Below are 22,089 nucleotides of genomic sequence, written 5' to 3' on the forward strand. Positions count from 1 at the left end.
CATGCATATCTTTTTTTTTTTTTTAGGATTCTAAAAATTAAAAAAAGGCTCTAAAACAACTCCAAAACCATCCAGCAATGTTTTATATATCCATCCATCCATCCATTTTTCTACCGATTGTCCCTTTTGTAATTGCAAGGGGTGCTGGAGCCTATCTCAGCTGCATTCGGGCGGAAGGCGGGGGACACCCAGGACAAGTCGCCACTTCTTCACAAGGCCAACACAGATAGACAGACAACATTCACACTTACATTCACACACTAGGAACAATTTAGTGTTGCCAATCAACCTATGTATATAAAGTTAAAGTGCCTATGATTGTCACACACACTAGGTGTGGCAAAATTATTGTCTGCATTGGACCCATCACCCTTGATCACCCCCTGGGAGGTGAGGGGAGCAGTGGGCAGCCTTGCCCGGGAATCCTTTTTTTTTTTGTGATTTAACCGCCAATTCCAACCCTTGATGCCGAGTGTCAAGCAGGGAGGTAATGGGTCCCATTTTTATAGTCTTTGGTATGACTCAACGCTGCAAGAATATATATAATGTACTAACAAGCACTTTCATAACAATATGTCATATGTGCAATACTTACCGTATTTTGGTCATTTTAGGCATGACCGGAAATTTTAACTTTTAAAATTAATTCTAGTGCCCGTAGCAACTAACTTCCTACTTCCAGCAACAAATGTAAGTTGGCAGACGGACTTTGTAATAGATGACAAAGATGACTATTTTTGAACAAATGAGGATTTACGTTATCTTTTTTAACCTGACTATGCAGTTACACAGGACGCATAGCTGGTTATAGAAGCTGATTGCTCCAATTTCAAGCATTGCTACCCTCTTAGCTGATTATTAAAAATTTGAATGAAAAAAAACATAAAAAACTTTTGTGTTCTTATTTTTTTTAAGGATTGTGAACGATAGGCAAAATTCCCCAAAAAATGTGAAGTTCCCTTTTAAGAACAATAACATATACCTCTACTTTAGTAGTTAAAGCCTGTTTAAAGGCCTACTGAAACCCACTACTACCCACCCAGCAGTCTGATAGTTTATATATCAATGATGAAATATTAACATTGCAACACATGCCAATACGGCCTTTTTAGTTTACTTAATTGCAATTTTAAATATCCCGGGATTTTTTCTTGAAAACGTCGCGTAATGATGACGTGTACGCTTGACGTCACGGGCTGTTAGGAAATATGAGCGCTGCGCACACACACAGCTAAAAGTCGTTTGCCTTAACCGCATAATTACACAGTATTTTGGAGTTGCTGAATCCTTTGCAATTTGTTCAATTAATATTGGAGAAGTCAAAGTAGAAAGATGGAGTTGGGAAGCTTTAGCCTTTAGCCACACAAACACACGGTGATTCATTGTTTAAAATCCTCAAACACGAAGCTTTCATCCTCGCTCAAATTAATGGGGAAATTGTCATTTTCTCGGTCCGAATAGCTGTTTTTGTTGGAGGCTCCCATTAAAAACAATGTGAAGATGTGAGGAGCCATCAACATGTGACGTCATCGTCTGCGACTTCCGGTAGAGGCGCCGTGTTAGCACCAAAAGTTGCGAACTTTATCGTGGATTTTCTCTACTAAATCCTTTCAGCAAAAATATGGCAATATCGCGAAATGATCAAGTATGACACATAGAATGGACCTTTTATCCCCGTTTAAATAACAAAATCTCATTTCAGTAGGCCTTTAAGTATTCAAACAGTGCTGTTTTCAATGGCCTCATCAAACTTGCTATTATTCAGACTGTATGCCTAGTTTCCCAAATAAGAAGCAGTAGTGTTACAACATTTTTAAAATTGGGTTACGACGTGGCAAAGTTGGGAGAGTGCCCGTGCCAGCAATCTGAGGGTTACTGGTTCAATCCCCACTTTATACCATCCTAGTCACATTTGTTGTGTCCTGGAGCAAGACACTTCCCCCTTGCTCCTGATGGGTCTGGTTAGCACCTTGCATGGCAGGTCCTGCCATCAGTGTGTGAATGAATGGGTGAATGTGGAAATAGTGTCAAAGCGCTTTGAGTTCCTTAAAAAGGTAGAAAAGCGCTATACAAGTACAACCCATTTACCATTTAACCCTAAAAACACATTCATTAGCTTCAACCGCATCTGTGAAGTGAAAACCATTTCAGGTGACTACCTCTTGAAGCTCATCAAGAGAAAACCAAGAGTGTGCAAAGGAGTAATCAGAGCAATGAGTGGCTATTTTGAAGAAACTAGAATATAAAACATGTTTTCAGTTATTACACCTTCTTTTCCACGTGTTCATTCATAATTTTGATGCTTTCAGCGACGATCTACAATGTAAGTAGTCATAAAAATAAAGAAAACACATTTAATGAGAAGGTGTGTCCAAACGTTTAGCCTGTACTGTATATAGAACGCTTTATTGTCATCAAACGTGAGAGCATGACGAAAATACTGGTGGCTACTCTGTGGGGTGCAGTTAAAATACAAGGCAAACGATAACATGTTTAAATGTTAAAAATAAATACAAGTACGAACAGCAGTGCAACAGTGAAAAACAGTGTAAGCTATTGTGGCAGAAAGACACAAACATATGTGCTTTCATACACATAGAGTACATACACTATATTGCCAAAAGTATTTGGCCACCTGCCTTTTCTCACATATGAACTTGAAGTGCCATGATCCCATGAAATTGTCCAAAACGTTTTGGTATCCAGGAGCATTCAAAGTTCCTTTCACTGGAACTAAGGGGCCAAGCCCAACTCTTGACAAACAACCCCACACCAAAATTCCTCCTCCATCAAATTTCACACTCGGCACAATGCAGTCCGAAATGTAACGTTCTCCTGGCAACCTCCAAACCCAGACTGGTCCATCAGATTGCCAGATAGAAAAGCGTGATTCATCACTCCAGAGAAGGCATCTCCACTGCTCTAGAGTCCAGTGGTAACGTACTTTACAACCCTGCATCCCACACTTTGCATTGGCTTTGGTGATGTATGGCTTAGATGCAGCTGCTCGGCCATGGTGCTCTCTGCGTACTGTACATGTGCTAATTGGAAGGTACCATGAAGTTTGGAGCTCTGTAGCAACTGACTGTGCAGAAAGTCTTTGCACTATGCGCTGTGAGTTTATGTGGCCTACCATTTGATGGCTGAGTTGTTGATGTTCCCAAACTCTTCACTTTTCTTATAATAAAGTTCACTTCAGAATATTTAAAAGCAAGGAAATTTTACGACTGGATTTGTTGCACAGGTGGCATCCTATGACAGTTCCACGCTGGAAATCACTGAGAGCGGCCCATTCTTTCACAAATGTTTGTAGAAACAGTCTGCATGCCTAAATGCTTGATTTTATACACCGGGCCTCCTGCTTAGGACACTTGATTCTCATCATTTGGAGGGGTGGCCAAATACTTTTGGCAATATAGTGTATATTCACACACGCACACAAACAAAATATATTTGAATTGAATGTATTTTCATTTCTTCTCTGCCACCTGTCTGGATTTCATGAAATACAGCCAAACATCCAGCCAGCGTCTGCTAGCCATGCTTCCGTATCACTGTGTGTGTGTGTGTGTGTGTGTGTGTGTGTGTGTGTGTGTGTGTGTGTGTGTGTGTGTGTGTGTGTGTGTGTGTGTGTGTGTGTGTGTGTGTGTGTGTGTGTGTGTGTGTGTGTGTGAATGTCTCATTTGCACCCTTGGTGGTGAAATCTGTCAAAATTAGGGTGGTCCCAAAAAGGAGGGATTTTTCAAAATTGTGTGTCGGTTTTAAAAGCTCTCCCCCTATGGTCAACATATGAAATAACAAGTGTGTAAAAGAAAATTAATTGCTCCCCCTCTGGCCAACATATGTACTAACAAGTGTGTGTAAGAACTTGAAAAGTGCCCCCTTTAGCCAAAATGTATTTAAAAAATAAAAAAATATGTATAAAGAGACATACTTTAATAACTTGAAGTAAATAATGAAGATAAAAAACAATTACAAAATAAACATTTTTTTAAAAATACTAAAAGCTTACCTTTTTTTATATTTGCATAGTATGTATACATTATTAATGTTGTAAATACAAAACTTTATATATTTAGAAAGGGTGGTTCTAAAGAGGTATTTTTTTGAGGTCTCGAGAATGTAGTGTGTGTGTGTGTGTGTGTGAGCTTGTTTTCATACTGCACAACAAATAGGACTAGACTTACCCCTGCTCCTCCATCATCTCTTGGAGCTCCATACATTTGAGCTCTACCCTCCGCTTCCTCTCATGGTTCAGTATCTCTCTTTGTGGCTTTTTCACCAGAACTGGCTCTGGTTTAAGTTTTTCCTCCTCTGCAGCAGACTGTCCTTCCTCAGTTCTCGCATGTTCGGTTGTTGATGGCGTTAAAACTTCTCCTGTTGTTGTTCCCACGTCTGTTCCTTCTGCAGGGATCAATGGCTTGGTCAGCTCTTTTGAACCGTCCTTTGGAGATGGCGCCCTTGTTGCATCGTACATGATAACTGGAGTCTGTGGACATACAGGTGTAACAACAAATTGTTAAATAACTACTCAGAATTCAAAATTATAAATTGAACACATTTTTATTGGTTTATGATGATGATGATGGATTAGATTTATATCGCGCTTTTCTATTGTTATATACTCAAAGCGCTCACAGAGAAGTGGGAACCCATCATTCATTCACACCTGGTGGTGGTAAGCTACATCTGTAGCCACAGCTACCCTGGGGTAGACTGACGGAAGCGTGGCTGCCAGTTTGCGCCTACGGTCCCTCCGACCACCACCAATCATTCATTCATCATTCATTCACCGGTGTGAGCGGCACCGGGGGCAAAGGGTGAAGTGTCCTGCCCAAGGACACAACGGCAGCGACTTTGATGTCCATAGGTGGGAAGCGAACCTACAACCCTCAGGTTTCTGGCACGCCCGCTCTACCCACTACGCCATGCCGCCCCATGCCGTTTATTTTGATAAGGGCATGATATTTATTTGACCCATAGTTTTGTTTTGTAGTTGTTCTGTTTTAGTTTGCCTCCGTGTATGAAGCACAGGTGGATCCTCCATAAGCTTTCCATTTCCTCCAGGAAGATGCAAGGTTGTTTTGTTTTGTGCCTCTAAACTCTGTCCAGCTGCCAAATTCCTGGGGCTACTTGTATTACAGTTTCCTACTAAAAAATATGCACGTGTTCAAATGCAAAAAACAATGTAGGTCAGAAAAAAATCAAATGTATTAATGTGTGCAAATTGGCCCGAGTCTGAGAATGTGAGTGTGAATGTTGTCTGTCTATCTGTGTTTTCCCCATCCAAGGAATCCAGGGTATACCCTGCCTTTCACCCGAGTGCACCTGGGATAGGCTGCAGCACACCCGCGACCCTGGGAGGGACAAGGGGTATAAAATGGATTGATGAATGGGTATTAAAGTGTGCGGGCGCACAAATCCAATGACATTTCTTTGTTACATTGCAATCAACTTGGATTTGATTTTAAATGGCAAAGTGATCGCAGAAAAAAAAATACAAAACCCCACAAATATTATCAATTCTATCCATTTTTTTTAATATTACCATTTTTGTTATTTTGCATATTGAACGAAATGCATTTTTACTCTTTGATGACATGTTACTAAATTGATGGGATGTTTACATTTAGGATTGTGACTGATTCTTTGGTTGTTTTCAACCATAACTATTTTATTCTCTGACATTCCCACAATAAATGAACAAGAGTTTCCTCAGCTGCCTGACACTTCATACATAACTTGCTATATACTGTACCAATTTTAAACAGCTGAGAAGATGTAAAATACAATATATTCAAGATCTTAAAAGATGACTCAGCTTATTTTTAATGCTTCTAAAGGGCTTATTGGCATTTTTCCAAATATCATTCCATGATATGTCTCTTTCATCTAAAATGTTTAAGGCAATCATCCAGTTCTGAACACATGCATCGTTTGCATTTCTAGTATGATGTTCATTTATTATTCCATAAAATATTTTAATTAATTTGTTAATCATATCCTGATTAAAAAGTGCATCTTCCAGTTCATGGCTATTCAAATACATATTTTCACACGATATACACTTCTTTATGTCGTGTTCTAAAGAGATAAAATTTTAAAAATATATATTTCTGGGTTTATTAAATAAATCAACAAATTCATTGAACGGTTTAAAAGAGTGATAGGTTGATTGGCAACGCTAAATTGGCCCTAGTGTGTGTATGTGAGTGTGAATGTTGTCTGTCTATCTGTGTTGGCCCTGTGATGAGGTGGCGACTTGTCCAAGGTGTACCCCGACTTCCGCCCAATTGTAGCTGAGATAGGCACCAGCGCTCCCCGCGACCCCAAAGGGAATATTCGGTAGAAAATGGATGGATGGATGGGTTTAAAAGAGTTTACATTAATAATATGATGAGGTTTAGTAATGTCTTTCCATGTTTTCCATTTGACCACATTTTTATTAATTATGATATAAAGATTGTATCAAAGCAGTTGATTCACAGATGTAATTGGGTTTATTCCAAGTATTTTCTGACAGTTTTAGAATGGTAAATGTGGCTTCTATTGTGCTCTGTCTCAATTCATTAGGTATTTTTGTATGTAATAAAATACATTAAATACATTGGCGAAAAAATGAATTTTGATTAAATCAAATATTGGCAAAGCCTGAACAACTGCCTATTTGTGTCACCTTAGTATCCACATTATGTAGAATTGTGATAGTAGTCATTTTATTTCAGACCCAGTGGGAGCCATACCACAGAAGAAAAACGATATGCAGATGTGCGTACATGAATCATGACGTTAGCGTGATGCAACGCACATTTCCCTCTTGATACATCTCAACTCTGCCATGAAAAAGGGCATACGCATGGAAGCCTAATGCATAAGGCCCCTGCAGCTTGGAACTCTGCTTTGGGGTCCAGCTATAGCCATACCCTACTGTAACAAAACACATGCTTTTAGTGTGAGGATAACACAGAAATGGCCTCTTATGCAGAATAATTTTATCCTTATTTAAAAGGATGTATGCCAGGTTTATTGTGCAAAAGCAAGCTTAATACATAAGGCTCCTGCTCTGTTGGTTTTGCCCATTTTGCCAGCTTGTGACTCTGCATCGGTCTGCATCTATTAGCCAAATCTTAACATGATTAATTCCCAACACGCTTTTAGCATAGTGAAAAAATCTGAAAAAGAAAGCACATACCTCTGCCAAGGATTATATTGCTTTGATTCGAAACTATCAAAAAGAAATAAGATCCCAAATTGGAGAGCCACTGACTATGTTTTCATGCACTAAATTAGTCAAATTTCTCAATAAGTTTTTTTTAGATTTTCACAGCTACTGTACATGTGAAGTCCCAGTGTCCATCCATGCACACTCTCTAATGCAACAGTATTGGTCATACGCCATGTACCTGCCGTACATTGGGGGGCGCTTATTTCCTTTTAGCGCTGATTTTTGTATTGTAACAATTCATCTTTGTGGCTCCTTAGAACTCAACAGCCCAGTTCTTGTTGTACCGGGAAACCAAAGTCTTTGGGTTCCGGGAGGAGGATGGTTGCAAAGCTGAAACTTAAAGGAATTGAAGGAAGGGCACAACCAGGAGTAGAGTCTACTGTCTAAAGTAATGAAAGACTGGAAATACAAGTTGCCTTCATCCATCCATCCATCCATTTTCTACCGCTTATTCCCTTTTGGGGTCGCGGGGGGCGCTGGCGCCTATCTCAGCTACAATCGGGCGGAAGGCAGGGTACACCCTGGACAAGTCGCCACCTCATGGCAGGGCCAACACAGATAGACAGACAACATTCACACTCACATTCAAACACTAGGGCCAATTTAGTATTGCCAATCAACCTATCCCCAGGTGCATGTTTTTGGAAGTGGGAGGAAACCGGAGTACCCGGAGGGAACCCACGCATTCACGGGGAGGACATGCAAACTCCACACAGAAAGATCCCGAGCCTGGATTTGAAACCAGGACTGCAGGAACTTTGTATTGTGAGGCAGACGCACCAACCCCTCTCCCACCGTGAAGCCCCAGTTGCCTTCATATTGAAGCTATTATCATATATACTGTATATTGTCTATCTGATTCATTACACCAAAACACTTCCAAAGTTTGCGAATAAATAAATATGATCAAAATAATATCAATCTCACAGAGATTCCCGAGCCATTTTGTGAGATTATGAGCAAGCCAGTCATGTGATCCGTGACGTAGAAGTAGTAACCACAGACCTTTAGTTTGACTCATCAACAACAATGCAAATCAAGCAGACTTTGTGAGAGCCAGGAACGATTACTTTGGGAAAAGATTTGATCCAGAAACTTAGATTTTTGAGCCTGAACACAAAGAGGATGAGTAAAAGGTTTTAGAAATAGAATACTAAACAGATGCAGCTTTATTGAAAAAAACTTAGCATCAACAGCATTGCTAGGTGTTAAACATACAAACTAACCATAATAAACATAACTTACAATAATATTTCCCCTCTTGCTGGGATGCCAACACAGCATGCTCAAATAATCCTGTTTGGATGAAGATTCAATCACAATCTTCACAAAGGGTTAAAAAAAAGTTGCAGCAACTAGCGTCTTTGTCCACCATCTCGGGGGATGTGAAAGTCGACCAGCCTCTCGGTCCACGGCCATATGTGTCTTCTAACAGGTGAGAAATGCATGAATTATATTCTAGATTTTACTTTTAGCAATATTGAGGCGAAGCAGAAGCAGTCCCCAGTTCAGTGTAACCGTAGCATTAGCTCACAGCTATCAATGCGCCGCTAAAATAAACCATCTGCTTTGGAGCTTATAACAACAATATGACTCTTATTTGGTTAATTTTTCAGGTCATGACATGTAAATGGGATATTGTTGATGTTTTTAGAGAGGGTATACTGGGCGCAATAGAGGACCCACGATCTGTTGACTCAATTGTTAGCTATTTATTTACGATTTTGCCAAATGTATTTGTTTTTATCTTACTTAAGGATTGTGAATGATAAACGGCACATCTCCTTCCAACTGTTGTATACTTCCAGTATGACTGATCTGATAATATAGTTAGAGTGCGGAAGCATTACTACGGTGACGCAGAACCTACTGAAATTGTCCGAGATATTTGGAGCGGAATATATAAAATGGCCGACCGAATTTGTGGCATTTTGTGATGTTAAAACAATGTTTTTACATACTTTGTGGATTATAAATACACCTGGATATAATTTAATAGATACAATGAAACATAATTTAACATATGAAGTCAATTTGTTTTTTCCACTTTACTGGTACTTTAATTTGACTCAACAAGGGAAACCTTACCCGGAAAGGATTGGCAGATTACAAAAAGTATTCTAGATTGCGCTACGAACGCCAGTAGCAAAAAGGTCTCAGAATTGCTGAATTTATTCTTCTGTTGTTTAATAATGTATATTAGTTTTAGATGATACCACAAATTTAGGTATCGATCCGATATCAAGTCGTTACAGGATCATACATTGGTCATTGATGAACTTTAAATCTTTTTTGTTATAGACTAAAAACAATGTTAATAAAGTTACTTAGTTACAATCATTATGAAAGACATGACAACGGATGGATTTGTAAATCGTATATAAACGTAAATAAAAGTCTGCTTTCAGCGGAGACAAAGGGGGGTCCTCTATTCTGCCAATAAAATCCACTAAAAACATCTAAAAAGGGCCAACCATACTCTTTTTACATTTCAAGACTTGAATATTAACCATGTATTAGTTATATTGTTATTATAAGCGCTAACGCAGACAAACTATTCTTAGAGTCGCCGTGATCACGAACTAGTGTGCAAATGTTGACATGAACGACTGATCAGCTGCTTCCTCGTTTCTTAGCTCGTCAAACTTTATTCTGGATCATTAATCATTCCTCTCACCTGGATAGTAGATGAACGACGACGTATTGCGACAAAATGCTACACTTTGATTGACCATATAGGCCCAGAAATGGTAAGAACGATACGAAATGACTCTTGGTTTCACCCCCTTTTCTTTGCAAGGATTATGAGTCTAAATAGGACTATATGAACTACCCAGCAGTCGGCATCCTAATGACAGCAGACATTGCACAGTAAATTATGTTTTATTATGTTTGTTGGCTCTCATTAAGTCTGCAGTGAGCTGTAATCAGTAGGGATGGATAACGAATTCAACCAAACGCTGACATGTTTTGATACCTCTATTGCACGTGCACACATCTGGTTGTGCTGTCGCTGGCCTCTAATGCCGCTGTCATTTCCTATGCCATTTAGGTGTTGTTTTCAAGTGTTTCCTAATTCTAAGTGTTCTTTTATTCTATGTTGTGCGACTGCAACGAATTGTGTTGGACTGACCACAATGGCCACTTTTAGACAAAAACTTTTCCGGCGTGGACGTCTTGTGAAACAGCTGCTCAATCACGAGCTGCAAAGAAGCTGCCGCTGTTCCTCCAAAACCACTGGCTGATCTGTCTGATGATGTGAAAATACGAGCGGCTAGGAGAAGACAACAGCGCAAGCAGAAAAAGAGGGCCAATACGGCACCATGGCAGCAAAAAGGAAACACCGCCGCTGTTTGCTGCACACCAATGTTCGATTGCTAAAGAGGAAAAATGAGGAGCCAAGTCTGTTTCGAGTACAGAGGATGAAACATGGTGGTGTTACATGGCTCCATAAGGATATTTTGCGGACTTTAGCATTGAGATGGAGACTTTTCCCTTTCATCCGAGCAAAGCTGTCGGGAAAAGCCAAGGCGTGGTTTGTAGGTTTGTACGTGAACCAGAGATGCGCGGATAGCCAATAATATCATCCGCATCACCAAAATTACCGCCTCTTACCGCCATCCAACCGAAATAACTTTTTATCAGGACCATACCCGCCCGCCAACCGCCCGCCTAAGTACATCAAAAGTTGGCCACCTTGACCACTCACAGAGTTATTTATAACTGCTTTATAGAGCAAAGTAGTAAACTGGAGCCGCTAACGTTTCTCGCGTCTATTTAACAGCGTTCATCCTGAAGACAAAAATATGGGCGTGCAGTGAAACCATTGACTTTGACGCCTTCAACAACATGTACGAAACGATTGAACGTCCAACAACTTGCTGTGTGCAACTTACGCAATCACACGTATGAGATTGGAAGGGATACTGGGTGATACAGAGTACACTGATGGTTGTGATATAAACAACTTTAACACTTACTAATATGCGCCATGCTATGAAGCCACACAATACAAGATTGACAAACACATTTTGGCAGAACATCCTCACAGTAACACAACATAAACGCAACACAACTAATACCCATAATCCTTTGTATTCATGACACTTCCTGAATATATTTTACACCCCCGCGCCCCCAACCCCGCCCACCTTACCGACGAACGGGGGATGGGTGGCGGTGGGGGATTTGTGGCGTATAAAATAGTCAGGAAGTGTTATGAATACAAAGGATTATGGGTATTTGTTGTGTTGCGTTTATGTTGTGTTACTGTGAGGATGTTCTCCCGAAATGTGTTTGTCATTCTTAATTGGTGTGGCTTCAAAGCGTGGCACATATTACTAAGAGTGTTAAAATTGTTTATATCACAACCATTAGTGTACTCTGTGTCACCCAGTATGCCTTGCACGACGCACTAATTTATAATATCTGGGTGACTGCCGGTAGTTATTCAAGAGAATAATAGCTTCTCCTATTTACTTCTTCGCTTTATGAAACGGGTCTTAAAAGTCTCTTTGAATGGCGAACGATACTCATCCTAGAACCATATATATCAAATGTCCCCGGATGGTTCAACTGCCACCCGCCCGAATCTAATTAAAATCTATTTTTTCGTCATGTCAATCGCTTGACCCGCGGTTTGCCCGCGGACTCCGCGGATGAGACCGCAAACCGCGCATCTCTAATGTGAACGTCAGCTGGTAGATTGTTGGTCACTGAGACCTTTGTACCTCCCAAGAGAATTTAAAAACATTTTAGTATGTGCTGTGATTTTACTTCTTAAAATTGCTAATGCATGCAAAGTCTACTTTATAGTGAATATTATAAATGAGACTCAAAAGTAAAATGAATAAAGATTTACTCAGTTGTTTTCAGGTTGTTACACGTCAAGTTAAACAAATATAAATTAATATTAAAGAAATTCCATCCATCCATCCATTTCCTACCGCTTATTCCCTTTGGGGTCGCGGGGGGCGCTGGAGCCTTTTTCAGCTACAATCGGGCGGAAGGCGGGGTACACCCTGGACAAGTCGCCACCTCATCGCAGGGCCAACACAGATAGACAGACAACATTAACACTCACATTCACACACTAGGGCCAATTTAGTGTTGCCAATCAACCTATCCCCAGGTGCATGTCTTTGGAAGTGGGAGGAAGCTGGAGTACCCGGAGGGAACCCACACATTCACGGGGAGAACATGCAAACTCCACACAGAAAAACCCAGAGCCCCGGGATTGAACCCAGGACTACTCAGGACCTTCGTATTGTGAGGCAGACGCACTAACCCCTCTACCTCCGTGCTGCCCTATTAAAGAAATTAATTTTTTTAAAAACATGAACATACACAAAAAGATTCCCACATACTATGAATCGGTACCGTATCAGTTGACATGTGAACGGTGCCCATCATTATTAATCAGTGATGTTGAAAAAAATAAAAAGCCAACTTTGTTATGCATTTTTTTTAAATGAATATTCCGCTTATGCTTAAAATGAGCAAAATAATTATATATTAAATGTTAATGTACTTGTTACTACATTACATACTGTGTATACTAACAGCATAAAAACTTAATGGAGGTATTTGAATGTTTATTAAGGGCTTTGTAGGCAGAAAAGTGCAGCTCTCATAGGCTCCGTTGTAAGCGGACCTTTGATCACATTTATTTACTATATAGAATGCTTTAAAAAAAAAAATACATCCATCGTCATGTCTTTCATAATGATTGTGGGCAATAGGCAAAATTCCAAAAGATGTACGGCGGCTCCCCTTTATGTTGATCTATCGTTCTTTTTTGTTTTCTTTAATATTAATAAGGATACAGTGTTATGCAAAGTTGTACTTATAGACATTCTACAGGCCAGTGGTTCTCAACCTTTTTTCAGTGATGTACCCCCTGTGAACATGTTTTTAATTCAGGTACCCCTAATCAGAGCAAAGCATTTTTGGTTGAAAAAAAGAGATAAAGAAGTAAAATACAGCACTATGTCATCAGTTTCTGATTTATTAAATTGTATAACAGTGCAAAATATTGCTCATTTGTAGTGGTCTTACTTGAACTATTTGGAAAAAAAGATATAAAAATAACTAAAAAGTTGATGAAAAATAAACAAGTGATTCAATTCTAAAGATTTCTACACATAGAAGTAATCATCACCTTAAACTGCCCTCTTTGGGGATTGTAATAGAGATCCATCTGGATTCATCAACTTCATTCTAAACATTTCTTCACAAAAAAAAAAATCTTTAACATCAATATTTATGGAACATGTCCACAAAAAGTCTAGCAATCAACACTGGATGTTGGATTGTTGTATTATTTTTCCACAGTTTATGTACTTACATTCATACTTCATTGAAGTATTATTCAATAAACATATGTATAAAGAATTTATGAATTGCTGCTGTTTTTTAGAATGTTTTTAATAAATCTCACTTCTTCCTTGGCATTCCTTCATGTTCTTTCAGGGGTCCGCGCACCCCCAAAAGGAGACTACTGTTCCACTATATGTCATCGCGCACGCTTTTATATCACACAACCAATGTGCCGGCTCTGTATCATGTTGTGTGAGACATGTGCAGAACAACGTCAGTGACTGCAAGACATACTTGTTCAACACTGAGGGTGCCGTATAAACAACTTTAACACTGTTACAAATATGCGCCACACTATGAACCCACACCAAACAAGAATGACAAACCTTTTTTGAGAGAATTTCCGCACCCTAATACAACTTCAACACAAGAGAGCAAATACCCAGAACACCTTGCAGGGCTACAATATACAACACCTTAACCGACGCAAGTAGGGAGGGTGGGGGCGTGGGGGGTTGGTGGTAGCATGGGTGTATATATTGTAGCCCGAAAAGGTTAGGTCTGCATGGGATTCTGGGTAATTGTTCTGGTGTGTTTATGTTGTATTATGATGCGGATATTCTCCCGAAATGTGTTTGTCATTCTTGTTTGGTGTGGGTTCCCAGTGTGGAACATATTTGTAACAGTGTTAAAAGTTTTTTCACGGCCACCCTTAGTGTGACGTGTGTAGCTGTTGATCAAATATATCTTGCAATAACACACGTGTTTCACATGGCCGGATTCAACATATAACTGGGCTTGCACGCTGTTAGTTCAGGATGTAGGGGGCGCTAAAGAGCCATTATAGCACTCCCTAAATATTGTTAATCTGGTAAAAATTGACAGGGGCTTCGAGAGAATTGGTGCCCTGAAATTTAGGGGTCTCCCGGGAAAATTGGGGACGTTGGCAAGCTTGACCTATCAAGCGCTGTTCATATTGAACTCGCAGGCCGCACCAACATTAAATGGTCATATCAAAGCGCGGGCCGCATAATAACTTCTCGCGGGCCGCAGTTGGCCCGCGGGCCGCATGTTTAGGAACCCTGGTTTAAAGCATACCCTGTGTGTAATGTTAAAAAAAGAGAGCTTGCGCATACTCCAGGTTGCATATAATGAGTCAGAATGTCTCAAAATCCTGCTCCGAAAACCCCAGGGGAAGTAGTGCCACCAAGCTTTATTTGTGATTTAAGGATAAACACCTTCCACACCACCCTGAGAAAACTGATTTTTAAGTTTATATGTAGACTGCAATCCTATATATGGAAGCACTGGTTTCTGTGCCTTTTATAGATTGATTAGAAACATTGTTTAAGTATATTTTTTTATTGCTGCTTTTATTTATTTATTAGATGCCTTTTACTGAATATGCACAAGCACTGTTTTAATATGATGTGATAATGCCTTTTATACTGTATTTTTTGTTTAATGTACTGTATGTGATTGTATGTCTACTTGGACGTTGAAGTGGGCAATAAAGCTTGATTGATTATGACTTTCACCTATTATAATATAATGACTTTTAAAAGGTAATTAATTATAGTTACTTGTTACTTTACCAAATAAGTAATTGAAACACTAATGGAATTACTCATTAATAAATGTAAATAATTTATACGTTACTTGAAAAAAACAAAAACTGTCAACTATCTGGCATGCATATGAGATATATTTAGTCTGTGCTTTTGCCTTGTGAATTGTGACGTCATCGAGGGTTTTAACAGAGCAGTGTTTTTAACTTTAGCAGTTAGAGCACTTTGTCGGTCGGCTTTTTTAAATCTTTTTTACGGGACTGCGTTACCTCTGCTTGATAAACAGATTGAACGTGCCTCAATGGCTGTCATATCTTCTTGTCAACAAATGGGCTGATTTTGGATGGAAAGTTTATCACTTCAACCATTGAGTTGTTGTTCAATTGTCCCATTGTGTACGTGTGTGTATGTTGTTGTTTGCTGCTTCACAGTGTGATGGTGCCTCTTCCTATTTGTTACCAAGTGCTACTTGTTGCTTTCACTACTAAAAAGATATTTCCTGCATTGAACTTTCTGCATCTATCACCCCGTCTTATTGTGGTCAAAAAAACACATCAAAAGTAGCGTGCCCCTTTACATCAAGCTCTATATATAACGCGGTTATTACAAACACTGATCATGACTGAGAAAAAATGTGGTTGCAGAAAAACATGCAACTTTTCCTTGACGACAATTGAAAATTCACCTACTGAAAAAATCAAACGTTGACCACAAACTTTAGTCGCTGCTCTGTGACATTCGTCTAGCAGCCCGCCTTGAAGCCAGTCAGAATCTTTCTTTTGTCATGCTCATCTAAATGAGATGTCATTCATTTTCCATCCATCCATCCATTTTCTTCCGCTTATCCGAGGTTGGGTCGCGGGGGCAGCAGCCTAAGCAGGGAAGCCCAGCCTTCCCTCTCCCCAGCCACTTCATCTAGCTCTTCCCGGGGGATCCCGAGACGTTCCCAGGCCAGCCGGGAGACATAGTCTTCCCAACGTGTCCTGGGTCTTCCCCGTGGCCTCTTACCGGTTGGGCGTGCCCTAAACACCTCCCTCGGAAGGCGTTCGGGTGGCATCCTGACCAGATGCCCGAACCACCTCATCTGGCTCCTCTCGATGTGGAGGAGCAGCGGCTTTACTTTGAGTTCCTCCCGGATGGCAGAGCTTCTCACCCTATCTCTAAGGGAGAGCCCCGCCAAACGGCGGGGGAAACGCATTTTGGCCGCTTGTACCCGTGATCTTATCCTTTCGGTCATGACCATAGGTGAGGATGGGAACGTAGATCGACCGATAAATTGAGAGCTTTGCCTTCCGGCTCAGCTCCTTCTTCACTACAACGGATCGGTACAACGTCCGCATTACTGAAGACGCTGCACCGATCCGCCTGTCGATCTCACGATCCACTCTTCCCTCACTCGTGAACAAAGACTCTTAGGTACTTGAACTCCTCCACTTGAGGCAGGGTCTCCTCCCCCACCCGGCGATGGCATTCCACCCTTTTCCGGGCGACAACCATGGACTCGGACTTGGAGGTGCTGATTCTCATTCCGGTCGCTTCACACTCGGCTGCGAACCGATCCAATGAGAGCTGAAGATCCCGGCCAGATAAAGCCATCAGGACCACATCATCTGCAAAAAGCAGAGACCTAATCCCGCGGCCACCAAACCGGAACCCCTCAATGCCTTGACTGCGCCTAGAAATTCTGTCCATAAAAGTTATGAACAGAATCGGTGACAAAGGACATTCATTTTCAATGTAACAAATAATATCGCTAACATGATAGGAGGTGTTAATTAGTGCATTCAGATGACATGCTAGCATTACTACTAGATAGGAACGGTTAAAAACATGACTTTCATTTATAATAATGCTGCGTGTTCAAATGTTTCCGCATATGTTTGTATGTCCTCCTCTTGATGATCCTTCAGCCTTACACTTAATACAAGTTGCACTTTTTCAAATTGTCTCTTGTAAAATGTAGTCAACTTTAGATTGTTGTTGCACCCAGGCACCGCCAATTTGCAATCTGCCCACACAGTATAATCGATAGGGAACCGTTTGAAAAATGGGCAAACGATTTCAAAGAATTGACACTCTGGGGACCGGTTCTGAACAAGTAGTTAAATGAGGATTTTCTGTGTGCAACGGGGCTTTCAGCATTGCAACACTTATTTCCCTCCACGTTCATGTTATCATGCTCCTACCTGTGGTGTTTTGTTTTGCTTTGAGATATGCAGACGAATATAATATGTATTATATTTCCTTTGTATTCTAGAAGCAGTCCGACAGTGCTATCAACCTACTTTTTTTTTAGCACGCTGAATGTGCACATTGGAAGACGCTGGGTAACTGCTAGCATTCACTGGAATGCTCTTGATGCAAGAATGTGTATGTTGCATATTATAATATTTTTTTAATCATATAGGAGATATGTTTATAATATGTACGTATCTTGTATACGAAAAAAATAACATTAAATCCGCCAGCAGACACCAAAAGACCATCCATCCATCCATCCATCATCTTCCGCTTATCCGAGGTCGGGTCGCGGGGGCAGCAGCCTAAGCAGGGAAGCCCAGACTTCCCTATCTCCAGCCACTTCGTCTAGCTCTTCCCGGGGGATCCCGAGGCGTTCCCAGGCCAGCCGGGAGACATAGTCTTTCCAACGTGTCCTGGGTCTTCCCCGTGGCCTCCTACCAGCTGGACGTGCCCTAAACACATCCCTAGGGAGGCGTTCGGGTGGCATCCTGACCAGATGCCCGAACCACCTCATCTGGCTCCTCTCGATGTGGAGGAGCAGCGGCTTTACGTTGAGCTCCTCCCGGATGGCAGAGCTTCTCACCCTATCTCTAAGGGAGAGCCCCGCCACCCGGCGGAGGAAACTCATTTCGGCCGCTTGTACTCGTGATCTTATCCTTTCGGTCATGACCCAAAGCTCATGACCATAGGTGAGGATGGGAACGTAGATCGACCGGTAAATTGAGAGCTTTGCCTTCCGGCTCAGCTCCTTCTTCACCACAGCGGATCGATACAACGTCCGCATTACTGAAGACGCCGCACCGATCCGCCTGTCGATCTCACGATCCACTCTTCCCCCACTCGTGAACAAGACTCCTAGGTACTTGAACTCCTCCACTTGGGGCAGGGTCTCCTCCCCAACCCGGAGATGGCACTCCACCCTTTTCCGGGCGAGAACCATGGACTCGGACTTGGAGGTGCTGATTCTCATTCCGGTCGCTTCACACTCGGCTGCGAACCGATCCAGTGAGAGCTGAAGATCCTGGCCAGATGAAGCCATCAGGACTACATCATCTGCAAAAAGCAGAGACCTAATCCCGTGGCCACCAAACCGGAACCCCTCAACGCCTTGACTGCGCCTAGAAATTCTGTCCATAAAAGTTATGAACAGAATCGGTGACAAAGGACAGCCTTGGCGGAGTCCAACCTTCACTGGAAACGTGTCCGACTTACTGCCAGCAATGCGGACCAAGCTCTGACACTGATCATACAGGGAGCGGACTGCCACAATAAGACATTCCGATACCCCATACTTTCTGAGCACTCCCCACAGGACTTCCCGAGGGACACGGTCGAATGCCTTCTCCAAGTCCACAAAGCACATGTAGACTGGTTGGGCAAACTCCCATGCACCCTCAATAACCCTGCCGAGAGTATAGAGCTGGTCCACAGTTCCACGACCAGGACGAAAACCACACTGTTCCTCCTGAATCCGAGGTTCGACTATCCGGCGAAGCCTCCTCTCCAGTACACCTGAATAAACCTTACCGGGAAGGCTGAGGAGTGTGATCCCACGATAGTTGGAACACACCCTCCGGTCCCCCTTCTTAAAGAGAGGGACCACCACCCCGGTCTGCCAATCCAGAGGTACCGCCCCCGATGTCCACGCGATGCTGCAGAGTCTTGTCAACCAAGACAGCCCCACAGCATCCAGAGCCTTAAGGAACTCCGGGCGGATCTCATCCACCCCCGGGGCCTTGCCGCCGAGGAGCTTTTTAACTACCTCAGCGACCTCAGCCCCAGAAATAGGAGAGTCCACTACAGATTCCCCAGGCACCGCTTCCTCAAAGAAAGACGTGTTGGTGGGATTGAGGAGGTCTTCGAAGTATTCCCTCCACCGATCCACAACATCCGCAGTCGAAGTCAGCAGAACACCATCCGCACCATACACGGTGTTGATAGTGCACTGCTTCCCCTTCCTGAGGCGCCGTATGGTGGTCCAGAATCGCTTCGAAGCCGTCCGGAAGTCGTTTTCCATGGCTTCCCCGAACTGTTCCCATGTCCGAGTTTTTGCCTCCGCGACCGCTAAAGCTGCACACCGCTTGGCCCGTCGGTACCCGTCCACTGCCTCCGGAGTCCTATGAGCCAAAAGAACCCGATAGGACTCCTTCTTCAGCTTGACGGCATCCCTCACTGCTGGTGTCCACCAACGGGTTCTGGGATTACCGCCACGACAGGCACCAACAACCTTGCGGCCACAGCTCCAATCAGCCGCCTCGACAATAGAGGTTCGGAACATGGTCCACTCGGACTCAATGTCCTGCACCTCCCTCGTGACATGTTCAAAGTTCTCCCGGAGGTGTGAATTGAAACTCTCTCTGACAGGAGACTCTGCCAGACGTTCCCAGCAGACCCTCACAATGCGCTTGGGCCTGCCAGGTCTGTCCGGCATCCTCCCCCACCATCGCAGCCAACCCACCACCAGGTGGTGATCGGTAGAAAGCTCCGCCCCTCTCTTCACCCGAGTGTCCAAAACATAAGGCCGCAAATCCGATGACACAACTACAAAGTCGATCATGGAACTGCGGCCTAGGGTGTCCTGGTGCCAAGTGCACATATGGACACCCTTATGTTTGAACATGGTGTTTGTTATCGACAAACTGTGACGAGCACAAAAGTCCAATAACAAAACACCACTCGGGTTTAGATCCGGGCGACCATTCTTCCCAATCACGCCTCTCCAGGTTTCACTGTCGTTGCCAACATGAGCGTTGAAGTCTCCCAGTAGGACAAGGGAATCACCCGGAGGACCACTTTCCAGTACTCCCTCGAGTGTACCCAAAAAGGGTGGGTATTCTGAACTGCTGTTTGGTGCGTAAGCACAAACAACAGTCAGGACCCGTCCCCCCACCCGAAGGCGAAGGGAAGCTACCCTCTCGTCCACTGGGTTGAACTCAAACGTACAGGCTTTGAGCCGGGGGGCAACCAGAATTGCCACCCCAGCCCGTCGCCTCTCACTGCCGGCAACGCCAGAGTGGAAGAGGGTCCAGTCCCTCTCGAGAGAACTGGTTCCAGAGCCCTTGCTGTGCGTCGAGGTGAGTCCGACTATATCCAGCCGGAACTTCTCTACCTCGCGCACTAGCTCAGGCTCCTTCCCCCCCAGTGAGGTGACGTTCCACGTCCCAAGAGCTAGCTTCTGTAGCCGAGGATCGGACCGCCAAGTGCCCTGCCTTCGGCTGCCGCCCAGCTCACAATGCACCCGACCTCTATGGCCCCTCCTATGAGTGGTGAGCCCATTGGAGGGATGACCCACGTTGCCTCTTCGGGCTGTGCCCGGCCGGGCCCCATGGGAACAGGCCCGACCACCAGGCGCTCGCCATCGTGCCCCAACTCCGGGCCTGGCTCCAGAGCGGGGCCCCGGTGACCCACGTCCGGGCGAGGGAAATCTGGGTTCATTTCCAAAAGACATCAATTAAATTAATTTGTTTTAATCAGGTAATCCAGCAGCTATTAAATTATAAAACAATATTGCTGAATAAACAATATGTCCATGATTTTTATTCCTGACAGTCCAAATATGTTGACACGCACACGCAAGACAAAAGATTTCATCATCTGTCTTTGTAGCACGATTGCCTCCTTTGTGTGTAACTGTCAATGCTAAATAAAGACAAGCTAAATAACGACGCAAAACAACAGAACGTTTGCACCTTTAGAATGTTTTGTTGTTAACTGACAGGTGTCATTTTACACCAGGATGCTGATCACTCAGCTCTCCAACATGCAAGTAAGTGCAGCATGCTGTGGGGCAAAAAGGACATTTAAGTGCTGCAGTTAATCTATTTTGCTTTCCTTTTCAATGTGTTCTGTTACATAGACAGAGCAGAAAGAGGAATCAGAAATATCAGCACCTCTACTTGAAATGGTAGTTGATTTATATTATATATATTTGCATTGTGTTCGGGTACTTTATTCAGGCTATGTGTAATACAGTACGGCACTGAACAGTAACTAGTTCTACATTTCTATCTTTTTTTTTTTTTTAATTCAATAAGTAACTGGCATTTGTGCTCTCCTTGAAATAATCTGAACGTGAGTGAGTTAATGGTGGTGACTCAGAAATTTCTCTGTGTCTTATTGTCAATGTTATTGTCATTAGATTGAATATATGCACCAACCTGTCTGGGGACGAGGAAGGAAATTTGCCTCTGTCTAAAATTTAACATATTTACATGTGTATGTGTTCATTAATAAGTTATGTTTGTATTTCAAATTATGAGAGAGAGGGAAGAGAGAGAGAAATACAGTAATTTTGACATTTCGTGTATATGTGAAGGATTGTCAAATATTGGTATTATGTTTATATATTTCAGTATAATATGTTTGTGACACCAACATCTGGAAATATAAAAGCACATCAAGTACAAGGTTTAGTTGCTCACTAAATTATTGAAAAAAGTAATTTTAAATTGACAAAACCCTTCAGAATAATACTGTTGACCAAAAATTGACCTGTAATTGTATACCAACATCCAACAACATCCATTTAATCAGTAGTAAATGGCTTTATTTCTGCAAACCCTTATCATTGAAATGTAATACATTGATTTTTAATAACAGATCAATGCAGATAAAGAGGACCATGGCCTATTGGCTCAGATGCTCCACCACCATAATTAATAACTACAAAAGGCCTATATCCCAAAAGTAAATAATCCTGTAAAAAATCCGAATGCAGAGCACATGTAACAATCTCTG

General features: G+C 42.4%; 1 protein-coding gene across 3 annotated transcripts in view; it reads right to left on the reverse strand.

The window, feature by feature from the left end:
* The window catches only part of srrm3 (serine/arginine repetitive matrix 3), a 145,316-nt gene that overhangs the window by 100,079 nt on the left and 23,148 nt on the right, over positions 1-22,089 (reverse strand). For all 3 annotated transcript variants that reach the window (XM_061898261.1, XM_061898259.1, XM_061898260.1), the window contains exon 2: positions 4,188-4,489. In XM_061898261.1, coding sequence (XP_061754245.1) covers positions 4,188-4,477 — 290 coding nt within the window. In that variant the 5' untranslated portion in view covers positions 4,478-4,489. The remainder of the gene's footprint in view (positions 1-4,187; positions 4,490-22,089) is intronic.

This window comes from Nerophis ophidion, linkage group LG04 (genome assembly GCF_033978795.1).
Source record: "Nerophis ophidion isolate RoL-2023_Sa linkage group LG04, RoL_Noph_v1.0, whole genome shotgun sequence".
In the NCBI taxonomy this organism is placed as follows: Eukaryota; Metazoa; Chordata; class Actinopteri; order Syngnathiformes; family Syngnathidae; genus Nerophis; species Nerophis ophidion.